The 12,500-nt window shown below is 36.1% G+C and overlaps 1 protein-coding gene across 2 annotated transcripts in view; it reads right to left on the bottom strand.

The window, feature by feature from the left end:
- Window positions 1-6,895: 6,895 nt before the first annotated feature.
- Window positions 6,896-12,500, bottom strand: part of LOC137660324 (uncharacterized) — a 23,905-nt gene continuing 18,300 nt past the window's right edge. The window contains exons 5-7 of one of the 2 annotated variants that reach the window (XM_068395144.1): window positions 10,675-10,868; window positions 8,397-8,549; window positions 6,896-7,268 (exon numbers count right to left, since the gene is read on the bottom strand). In XM_068395144.1, the coding sequence (XP_068251245.1) occupies window positions 7,155-7,268; window positions 8,397-8,549; window positions 10,675-10,868 (461 nt within the window). In that variant the 3' untranslated portion in view covers window positions 6,896-7,154. Of the gene's footprint in view, window positions 7,269-8,345; window positions 8,550-10,674; window positions 10,869-12,500 lie in introns of both variants that reach the window. The other variant, XM_068395143.1, reaches the window with a different exon arrangement.

Genomic DNA, 12,500 nt, shown 5'->3' on the forward strand with positions numbered 1-12,500 from the left:
ATGCCTCTACTTCTTGCCAAAACTTCCAAAGTACATCGACACACGGATTCAGGAGTGGGCACCTTTCCTCAACCTCAGCGTCGTTTCGCGCACATTCACGTCAACGTTTTATGCCCCCTACCCACATCACAAGGACATCATTACCCTTTTACTGTCATTGACCACTCCACTCGCTGGCCTGAAGCCATTCCCATGGAAACTGCAACGTCCGCCTCACGTACATCTGCCTTACTTTAGGATGGATTGCAAGATCTGGAATCCCTGAGTATATTACTTCTGACAGGGGTACCACTTCCATCTCTCAATTGTGGACATATTTAGCGAATCTCCTGGGCAACACCCTACATCAGACAACTGCCTACAACCCCACTGCCAATGGAATGGTTGAACGTTTTCATCGCACCCTCAAAGCTGATTTGATGTCCAGCTGCAAGGATTCCAACTGGTTTACTCAGCTTCCCTGGGTCCTCCCGCGACTAAGGACCACTCCTAAAGACGCCTTAACGTCTCGGTAGCTGAAATGGTGTATGGCGACCCGTTGGTCGTCCCTGCCGAAATTTTTCCTTCTGCAACCACCTCCGACGATATCCAGCGCATACGTCACGTCGTGGGAAAAATTACTTCATGCCGCCAGACTTACAAGGCCCCAGCGAAGCATCACATACCGACAGACTTGCACTCTGCAATGCACGTCTTCCTACGCAACGACACTAGCAAGCCACCGCTAACGCCCCCTTACACGGGCCCTTTCCTTGTGATCCGACACAGTCCGAAATCATTTCTACTAAACATTCGTGACAAAGAAGACTGGGTCTCCATTGATTGACTAAAACCTGCTTATCTCCTGCCAGATGACCCGCCTTCAGTTCGCCTCTCTAGATCAGGACGCCCTATTCAACATGTACAGTATGTCATTTTTAGGGGAGGGGGGGAGCCATGTACCAACCGTGTGTCACACGATCGTACATAGTAACGACATTTCATATTTTTTGTATATAATATGCTTGTATCTTCGCTTTCCCCTCGCACTAAAAAGAACCTGAATAAACATGCCTCTTTTTCTCATCGTTCTAAAGTCAAGGCCAATCGTACGAAGATGTTTTTGTAAAATATTGGAAATTCTTTGCGAAAGCCAAAATGCAAACTAGGGAAAAAATGTATTCAGCATACTTATCTAAACTTTAGATACTACGGGAATAATGAAAATTGTGCTGTAACCAGCAGGGCTTGAGTTACCAGAAACATATTTACTGGATGGACCAACATTACTCGCAGAATTGTGTTTCTGTCCTTCTCAATAATAGGTTGCTACAATGAGGAAACTGTGAGGCAAGTTAAATGATTAAGGTGTATGTTTTCCTCTACTCTTATTTATATGTAGCCAATAGAGTTAGGGTTACTTTTTTTCCTAGTGATAAGTCGACGATATCAAAAAGAACATTATATATCCTTCGCCATGATGATGAAGCTTTTTTTAGGTGGTCATTAGATTGCTAATGCAATGGATTTTATCATTGATTCAACGGTTCATGCTTAAGTAATACAACGGCATTTCTCTTGTTCTATTTCACTGGACTAGGCCCTAATTGGGAGACACTCCTTGTTGATGAAAAATAGGATAAGGAGACTTGCCTACTTTATAGTACAGTAGATAACAGCATCTTTTAGACTAATCGTGCAAATGATATTACTAGCATTAATTCTAATATACTTGTTCTCAAATCAAAAATATAGTTCGACAGTTTGGCTAATTTCAAATAAAAGATGGCAGCCACTTTTTCGAGATGTTCATCAAAACAGTTGGGTAAAGTTGATATTCTTTTTAGAAATATTTGTAATTATCCATTTCGCAAGATCTAGTATATATTCCTATATTTTCAAGCCTACTAAAGTAGCTCTTAATGTTTATGAAGCAAAGTGGGATATATTCTCAAGATTTATTGTTCATAAAGTAAAGGGACATGTACCTTTCAAGATTTTAATATCTTTTTTTTTTTAAGATGGCCACCTGTTTGTCAGTTTTTCATGTTATAAGCTTTGCGTCACAATACTTAAACCGTGTCACTGGTCTTCCAGCTGCTACTGCCCATGCAGAGGGACATGTAGGGGAGCACTGATTATAAGCATTTGCATTTCCTTTGTATCTTTTGTTACAAGAACGCTTTGTCAATTCAAGACAGTTTGTTGCAATAGAGGGTAGTGTTTTCCAACATATATTATATGTTTCCTTACTGCATCCACCTCCAGTCAGCAGGATTAAATGTATCTGGATTGAAGATGGTTGCTTGGCTCCATATGATCCACCCTTATTAGGCTGCACACCTTGTCTGTCCCCTGAGGGTTGCCTGTGTAGGTTGAAATAAGTTGTATGGCTTCTGCTTCATCCACAGTAGCAGCTGCGCTTGGTCTGTTTTGCGTAAGGACAAAAAATCTCTCCAGTCTCTGCAAGTCTACAATGCAGATTTCTTTCCTTTGCCATGGAAGGCAGACACCACGTCACATCAAGTGAAGGCATGAACTTCTGGGATCCCTCTAGCTTTCTCAAGACCTATTGCAAAAACTATTTCATGGGATGGAATCCATTGAATCTTGTCTCCATGGCCAGAGATAAACCACATTTTTTAAAGGCCTATTTCTTGTAAAGATACCACGCCACCCAGATATTGCTATGGCTAGCATATCCATGTCATCGGCGTTGGTAATAGTATATTTTCTCCTATCAGTTTTTGTATCCAATGTGTGTTCAAATATTCGAGTACCGGCTTCCTCATAACAACGTGGGATCACTGCCTAATGGCAACTTTTTCTTTTGTAAAGATGACAGTGCTTGTCATCTCTTTTCCGCAAGGAAGTGACAGCTTACTTATTCCTGTCAAACTTTTTCTCTTTCCTTATCCTTTTTTCGACCTCGTCTCGGATTTCTGACTTGACTTCTTGTATATATCAAAGACTATGTCAACCCACCCATACTTGTTGCCATAGTATTTTACTTTTAGGAGGATGTCTTCTTCTGCATAATCCTAAAATGTCTTTGATTTCACGGAGGTAAGGCATTGACATGTGCTAATCCACCAATGATGATTACATCTGTCTTTAGGTCTCTGTCTGGGATGCTTACCTGCGCTTCAATAATGTCAAGCGATTGTGATTTCTGACACGTATGAAACTTACTATTTTCACCGAGAGGTGGAGGGTGTGAGTGATTCTTGGGCTTGAATAATTCCTACAAGTCACACTGCCTGTTCTGGCAAGAGATAATCAGTCGTGAGAAAGACTTGGCAGTTGTTTTGAGGACATTCTCTTTAGGAAAGATCTCAGCCTGTTCTTGTATAAAGAAATAAATAGGTATTTTTCTTGATTGGTTGATAAAATGGACTATCACCTTCATCCTTTAGCACTTCCATGAATAATTTGTACTGCACTTTTCCTTTCCAATGATGTGTGGCTGCCATTTCAACTAGGGTTGGGTCTGCAATGTTCTTCGTGTTGTGGAGGATTAATTTTTGTTCTATTTTTTCATTTTTATTTTGTTGTTTCTCAAATCCAGAGAGAGAGAGAGAGAGAGAGAGAGAGAGAGAGAGAGAGAGACCAAGCGTGTCAGCGAGCGGGAGGTAGTTTGCGTAATGATTGCTGTAAGAAAGACTGTTGGTATAATTGAGGTTGCTTGTTTATATTTTTAGCTAGCTTGGGGCAGTGGTGATTGTCTCGAACAAAGGTTTTTTTTTTTTTTTTTTTTTTTTTTTTTTTTTTTTTTTTTTTTTTTTTTTGATTGACTGTGGCAGGAAGCAGTTGTGAATTTAATTCAAAATCCATATTTTCATTATTTTGGATTATCATTGGAAGTGATTATTTATTTCATCAGACCGTACTTTCTCCCTTTTCTTACCGCTCTTGTAGAAGACATCTGTAGCTACTCTTTCCAGCTGTGATTGATATATATATTGACGATATGGACTGTTAAAAGACTTGGATTGGATTATTCTTTGAAATACAGATTAGGAAGTAAGGAATGTTTTGCTATACAGATATGCACTTAGGATGATGGTGATATTCACTGCCTTAATCAATTAGGCGGTTGTGTCAGATTACCAGGAAGTTTCCCAGTTGAAAGTGGGCTGTGAAAGACTGTGGGCCCTTGTGTGGACAACGTGTCTAAAAGCAAACATATTTTAATGTATTTTTTTTTTTTAAAGCATCGGTGTTGGTTTCCGTGAATGTTTACTCAACCACTATTTCTTTCTATATATTGGAGATAGTTTCCGTGTACACGCATGCACCGTTATATATTTTACTTATTGTTTTATGTTACGGTTATTTCTGTCTGTATTTTAGTGTAGTTGATGATTAGTTTTAAGTGTGGTTATTGTTTTGGTTGGTGACTAGGTTTAGTTTGTAATGAATAGTTTAAAGTGTGATTATTATTTTGGTTGATGATGTATTTTTAGTTTGTAAAAAATATAGTTTTAAGGCCATGCTTAGTTTTAATTTCCTTTCTGTCCGAGAGTTTGGTTAGTTATAAAGTAGACGAAAAATTTTGTCTTGCTGAGACATTTGCCAGTTACATTGGTTCAAGGGCGTGAGGTTTTTTTTTTTTTTTTTTTTTTTCTTTTTTTTTGACATCCCCCCACAGTGTCTAGCACCAGTAGGTTAGCTGATTCCTCTTGGAATGAGTTGTTTTATAAACATTAAAGTCTACTTTGGTAGGCTTGAAAACATAGCCATTCATATCATTACCATACAAATAGGACAACTACAAATGCTTCTAAGCAATACGTCAACTTCAGGCGGCGAATTTTGTCACAATGTTAAAAATGGCGCAATCTTTACTTTACTTTTACATTAAGGGCTGCTTTCCTGGTTCTATCATGCAAGGAACCCTCCTCACTACAGGACCTACAAGATTAGTTTATTGTATACATGTTTAGGTATTTTGCATATCAAACTATAAGCTTTGTTTATTGTCAAATTTATATTATCAAAGCACTTACAAAGCCCAACTCCCTCCCCCCTCACCCAACTTGGCCTCTCTCGGAATATGAAAGAAAACATGTGTATGTGGGTCATTATAGTAGTAATCTTAGACATTTCAAAGTTTCAGATAATGTTCATATTTTTCATCTCTCAATACTCAAATTTTAATGGTTTTATTACTAACAGATGAAATATTTATATAGCTTTAATTCATAACAACCTTAGTATCTATATCACGTATAAGTACCCCAGTACAACATAACTTTGTCATCATTATCACGAATAGCCCTCCGAACTTCAGGATCACATTTCAAGAAGTAGTGGGCAGTTCCACCTGCAGCACTTTACTTGAATACCAAACTTCTCTTTTCTTCTATATTTTGAATATGGTCCAGGTAACTATTCATTTGAAGTAAAAGCATTTAATGCATCATCTTCATCATTCTATACATTGCATATCATTATTTTAGATTTTAGTTTTCCAATTTTCCTCGCTTCGGTGTCAGTAACTAAGGTTTGAATCGTGTTTACTGCTTCCTCTCTGATCTCTTCACCAGCAGAATTTACATTTCCATTTGAAGTTGACCTGATATTAAGAATTGCTATATCCTTAAGTACATCTACAACCTATTTTTTCCTGTCAGTGATCGTAGTTGATGTTTTTGTTGATTTAATTACTAGTATGATTTTTTCCTTAACTTTATCAGCATATGTCATTTTCGCCCTTTAGAGGCCATCAGTGTTTAAAGTGTTAACTTAACTGGTTCCATATTGTTCAGTAGATTATCCAACTCGGAAAGATCAGTCTGGCATGAATTTGCTGCTCCCTAAGCAAGCATACCAATATTTTCCAAATCAGTGATTCTCCCTTCATTAATGTATTCCCTATATTTTACATATTCATCATGGGTATTTTGGCGTCATATACTTGCACAGGACAAAATCATATCAATTTTATTAACATTTCATCACTGATGTTGGCGTCTATACAGACACATTTCTTGTGGAAGTATCACAAAATTCACATCCTATCTACTATTTTTCCTTTTCCTCTGAAGATCCACACAAAAGGACACTATCTGTCTTAATGTATTGTTGTTTTTCACTAGAGTTCCCCCATGAGATTGATTACTATATTCAAACATTTCGCCGACGAAATTAAGCGAGAAAAAAACTCAGAGAGAGAGAGAGAGAGAGAGAGAGAGAGAGAGAGAGAGAGAGAGAGAGAGAGAGAGAGAGAGAGAGTCACCGTGATACGTTCGCACACGAAAACAGCCTACTTTGATTTTCAATTGGCCAATCTGCCATATTTGATTAGCATAACTTGGAGAACAAGTGTACCAAATTAGATGCTTGTATCTTTATTTACATTATTTTCTGTTATATTCCATAGTATTACTTCTGTTATTACTTGAATCTCCAAAGGGATTATCATGTAACCTTAATTGCAAGAAGATTCTATTCAAAGCTTACATTCAAGTAAACAGAACCATGATTGGCGTTCTGTGTCCCTGAAATCAATTTTATCTGATGAAATATAAGAGATATTTATCTCAACGAAATCATTATCTGATTCTGATAATCTTTTATAATTTGGAACGAGAAGTTTTTAAACGCTTGATTTGTAGATCCTAATATACCTTATAATTATATTAATCAAAGTTTTTTTTTTTTTAAGATTTATAATATGTTTTATAAACTAATAATATGCAGCTACTGATTTTCAAAGCTCAGATTAAAGTATCCACGCTTCAACGGCAGCTATGATGTCACTTGAACAGGTACATTGAAGAATTTGATTCTATATCTTTTCTAAATCTCTTTAGAACAACAAATAAATGTTTTTGCCCCACTCTTTTTCTTGGATTTTCACAATAATAATTCATATGAACCTGACTGAAGGAAATTAGATTAAAAACAGGTATAAAGTAAACTTGATTGAAGCAGATGATATAGTTGAGGTTTTATTGCACTAGGAACAAACAAATATTGAAATTGATTACGAAATATCATGTTTTGTTGAATGTTAAACTCAGAACTCTTCAGAATCTCCCTCCGTAAATGACCTTAAAGAATCGAAAGAGTTTGCCCTTTGACTTTGAAATTGAAACATCTCCAGAATTTGGTCATCTTTCTTTTAGTATATATCCATTAATCATCCTTCCATCCATGATGTACATCATCTAAAGCCCCAGAAGAGACAAAGGAACAGACTTGAGACAAAGAACCTCGTAAGTCGAGTTTCTAACTTCGCGGCCTCCGTAGGGTGCGTAACAGACACTGTGACTTGGATGTACCTGTGATAAAAAGTAGGTTCTTATTTAATTTTGATGTTGAGACCTTTATAAGGAACTTTCATAAAAGAAGTTTATTTAATTTGCCTAAAACTATCACACACACTGGAAGTTTTATATGTAAAAATTAGGAAATAGGACTAAGGGAATAAAGAATAAATAAGAAGCAAATAAAAACTCATAAGAACAAATGCGTATATGCGATATGGAGTCCAAAGGTGGTGTCATGGGAGGACGTTTGTAGGAAAAGCAGTTATCCCCATGCTTTGCACAAAGTCCCATAGATCAATTTCCGTATATTGGATTGAGAGAAGTAAGGCACGGAAGTTGAACATTCCTCTAAAGCTTTTGTCCTGAGGAAATTCTTTTTTTTTTTTTTTTTTTTTTTTTTTTTTTTTTTTTTTTTTATTAGGGATTTTCCACTAGAATACATCATATTATTAATATTTTTACTTTTGTATCGATTGAAAATTTAAGCTGAAAATTCTTTTAAAGGCGATATTAACTTCAAAGAAAGGAACCTTATGTGTGTTGGAGGCCGACAAGGCAATATTTAGATTTTGTAAATGCTAACATTCACCTTTCGATTCTGTAAATAAGTGATACATGTAAAGTTAATCTTTGATTCTGAGAATAACTATTAGGTTTAAAAGAAATACCTTGAATTCTGCAAAGAAATTCTAAGAAATGGGAATGTCTTAGATTCTACCCTTTTACCAGAAAACTGAAGATTGAGACTTGTATTATAAGAATGAATGATAATCTTTCCTAAGAAATGTTAATATTCATATCTTTATTGAATGTTAACATTCCCCTTTGAAGTTACATGCTTTCTTTGGTTCTGTTAATAAATGCTAAGCTCTCACTGATTCTGAAAATGAAACGTAAATATAGTTTCGATTATATTAAGAAATGCTTCTATTTGATCCCCAGTATGGAGAGCTTTTTTTAAAGCTTTGAATACTAATATTTACTCTTAACCGTTTAGGCAATGCTGTTTGTTATTTCGCATTCTGCAAATGAATGTTAAGTTTCCCCAAACAGCAGAAATGTTTCCTTTCATTATGAGTGAGTGCTAACCTTTATCTCGAACCTTGAATGTAGTCCTGGATTCTGATAAGGAATGCTAACCTTTCCACCCACATAGACGCCTCCTTGCCGAAACCTTCCGACGTAGAGGCGTTCTCCACTCTCCGTATAGCCGCCTTGCAGGGCTCCGATTGGGGCGCTGCCGAAGGACGCCGATTGCCACACAAAGTCTGCTCCTCCGGGGTTGCTCAGAAGCTGTGATGAGAAATAAAAATATATATATATATTTCTATTATTTTTTTTATTATTATTTTTTTTCTTTTTTTTTTTGCTTTAACAAACTTTCGTGATCTACATCCAATGAGAGGAAAATCCAATTGATTTCACCCGCGACATTTCCTTATCATTCATTTACTTATATTTTTTTCTTATCAACTTCTGGTCTAAGCTTTAGAAACGCCAGCAGTTTCTACGTTTATTGAAGTGCTTCGAAAAACCCGAAAGTATATGAATAATACTGAAAACCTTGTGACTATAACAACAAAGTTCATACCAATTTGAAGGGGTGTAGAGAAATTAGAAAATTTCATCAAAATCGTAATTAGAAAAATAATATCAGTGATGTTACGGAGATCTACTTCTGGCAAGTAAATGATGATGAGAATTTTGTTATTATTAAATAATCTTATAATATGTTTATTATACGTCTTGATATCAGAGTAAGAATTTATTTAGTTTTATAGAATAAAACAATCGTTTCTATATTATCGTTGATCTTTGAGATGTTCCAATTTTGCAGTCATTACTATTACTAAAGAACATATGAAATTATCAGAAAGTATTTCCCCTGTTGCTTTAATTTGTCATTGCAATAAAGTTTACAAACAGCAAAAAGAAAAGGAACCATCGAGACGTTAATGAGTTTCAAACCAAATTCTAATTAGTTATATAAAAGACGGCAGCATCACTATAGAACTACGGATATACAGAGACAACTGCTTTTAGGTTAGGGTAGCAGAATTTGGTCATTTTGATGATATGAGGATTTTGATGAGCCTCGGCTGCCTTCAGCATTATCTCGAATAAATGCACATCGCCTCTTACATAATATATTACTAAATGCTTTTGCAATTGAATTTTTTTATTGATTCTTCTTCTTTTTCCTCTTCTTCTTCTTCTTCTTCTTCTTCTTCTTCTTTTTCTTCTTCTTTTTCTTCTTCTTCTTCTTCTTCCCAATATTAAAGAGACGACATTTTCCTAAAGGTCTAATTCAGATTTTATCCTGTCTCCTCTTCCTCTTTGATACCCTTCACCGCTTATATTTCTTTCTTACATTTGAGTGTACAGTAGCAATAATGGTTACCGATATAGCAGTACAGGTTTGTTATCGGTCTTATTATTTATTAGTAAATCTCCCTCTTTAATATTCAATATTAAGACAAATAACAAAAATTGCAACATTGTCTTGCTAACCAAAACAAATTCAAAGCATAGAAAGAAACACTACACTTCTCTGAGAGCTGAAAAAACTTATGCTAACATACAACTTCTGACAAAACTTCACTTGAATTTCCTAACCTGACGGATACTTTATTGTCAGCATCCACCTGGGATTTGGGAAATTCTGCCATTGAGTCCTCCCACATTAGTTAAAATTTAACTTAGATTTTGTCTCCGGGTTTCAAGTGGTTCTAATGCTTTCATTTCATGGACTTTACGAGATTAGTTATTTTCCTCATTTAAGTATTTGATCGCATTTCATCCAAAACCAAAAGCACCTCACACACTGAACTGTAAACTGGAAAATGCAAGGAGCGAAGACTAGAAGTTTTAATGGCATTTCCAGGATAAAGATGATATCACTGGAAAGAAGAAGGAAAATGCAAAAAGATTTCCTCTGCAACTGGAAAGACTGCGTGGTCAGACCCTGGAAAGGCTTCCTGAAGAAAACCTTAGACGATGATTGCGAAAAGGACCCGGAATGAGATTGGATATCTCTCTCACTCGCTTTTAACTATTGAAAGATTCATTTGCAAAAGTCAGTGCAGAAGAGAAATTAGTTTCTATAAAGTTGTTTGCAGTGCTCGTACGATAATTAAGGAATGGATTTTTATCTAAAAATATCGCGAGAATGTGTGCCCTAACTGATATTGCCAATTTGGAAGTTAAGTACTTTTTTTTTCTTAACTAAGACAATCAAAGTAATTTCGTTCTTAATCTGGAAGGAAGTTTGCAAGAATAAGACCATAAGAGGCATGTGAATTGTATTAAAGGATAACTTTGCTTTATCTTTCATTTAATTTTATAAAACTTTGGATAGAGAAGGACACGAGACTACCAGCCACAGCCAACTTTGCATTAAGCCATCAAAAATACTTACGAAAAAGTCGGCCTTTTGGTAGACTTGACCTCCCCAGGAAACACTGCAAATGTTGGGCTGTACGGGAGACAGGCTACCGGGCAAGAGGGCCCCGTTGTGGAAGGCTGCAGCCACATATGGAAGGTTGTGACCGTTGGCGACCTGCACTGGTGCAGGACACATTGCTAAATTGGAGCATTGGACCCACTTCACGGCTGTTGGACATATGATTGCATTAATCGTTGGGTTGAAAGTGGTAGGAAGGGGAGTTAGGAATACTAATGTTGTTATGTGTGAAAGCGATCAGATAATGGTAAAGGGTTGGTTACTTTATCTGAAAGTGATCGGAATAACTATTAGGGATTATCGTTTTGTGGGAAAGATTTAATAAATAGGATTAGGAATGATTTGTTTGTGTAAAAGGGATAGCCAGAGAAATTGATGATTATCACTTGTGTAAAAGTGTTATGCTTGAATAACACAATAAGAAAAATGAGTAATGATCATCAGTATGGAAGGCAACGTTGGATGGAACATTTTAGTAAGGTCATGAATAGGAGACATGAAGGGTGAGGAAGAGCTTGATGTACCCATGAATGGATTCAGTGTTTTTGAAGTCGAAGCTATCACAAAAAAAGCTCAGGAGACGGAAAGCCCCTGGTTATGATGGAATAACTGCTGAGATGATAATGGCTGAAAATGAAGTGACCCCCAGAGCACTTTCAAGATAATGTTGTAGAATGTGGTATGAAGTGGCAAAACCTGATGAATGGAAATTAGGAGTGTGGGTAAAAATGGATAAAAAGTAGAGATGACATTGCAATTATTATAGAGGAATCACATATACGTCAGTTGTCATGAAAATATATAGTGTGCTTATTCTAAGGAAACTAGAGAGAATCATTGACGAAAAGCTGAAAGATGAACATGAAAAATTTAGAAAGGCAAAAGTTTTACTGACTACATTTTCATTTTAAGATATGCACAACAATGCGTAGAGTATAGAAATCTTCTTATGATGGCATTTGTGAACTATGAAAAAGACTTTGGTAGTGTGCCCTTTTGTGGAGAGCCCTGCGTTATTATGGAATTCCTCTTAAATATGTAAAATTTATTAAGTGTGTTCATGAGCATAGCAAGTGCAAAGTTAATGTTAGTGGAGTCCTATCAAAAGAATTTCCAGTGAACAGCGGAGTACTGCAAGGGAATGTTTTGTCACCTATGTTGTTTATCTTCCTCATGGATTTTGTAAGGCATAGAGCAGTTGGAGATGGTGGAGAAGAATTGGATTGTATTGGCAATAGGATATTAGCTGACTTAGAATATGTTGATGACACTGTCATCAGGAAAACATCACAGGATATGCAATGGTTGCTTACCAGAATGCATGAAGTATCACAGGAGATTGGGCTCAAGATTAGTATAAGAAAAACAGAGATGACAGGAAGGGAATATGCAATGGAGGATGATATACCACTGGAAAGAGAAAGGATTAATAAGATGGAATCATTTAGATATTTAGGAACTATTTTCTCTAATACAGGATCGTTAGAATTGGAGTTTAATGAAAGATTGAAAAAAAAAGATTAGACACTGGCTTGGTTAAGTAAAATTTGGAAATCAAATCGCCTGAAATTACAGATAAAATCAGGTTATATATCAGTTTAGTGTGATCGATGTTACTGTGTAGATATGAGTCATGGTATGACAATGAAACAATCTCTAACAGATTTAGTAGATTTGAGAAAAAAAACTCAGAAGAATATTTGGAGGCAAAGATCAGGACAGGATTAGAAATGAATTTATAAGAGAGATTTCTTGAGTGCCATATGTCGATGAGATTATGT

Source organism: Palaemon carinicauda, chromosome 20 (genome assembly GCF_036898095.1).
Source record: "Palaemon carinicauda isolate YSFRI2023 chromosome 20, ASM3689809v2, whole genome shotgun sequence".
Lineage (NCBI taxonomy): Eukaryota > Metazoa > Arthropoda > Malacostraca > Decapoda > Palaemonidae > Palaemon > Palaemon carinicauda.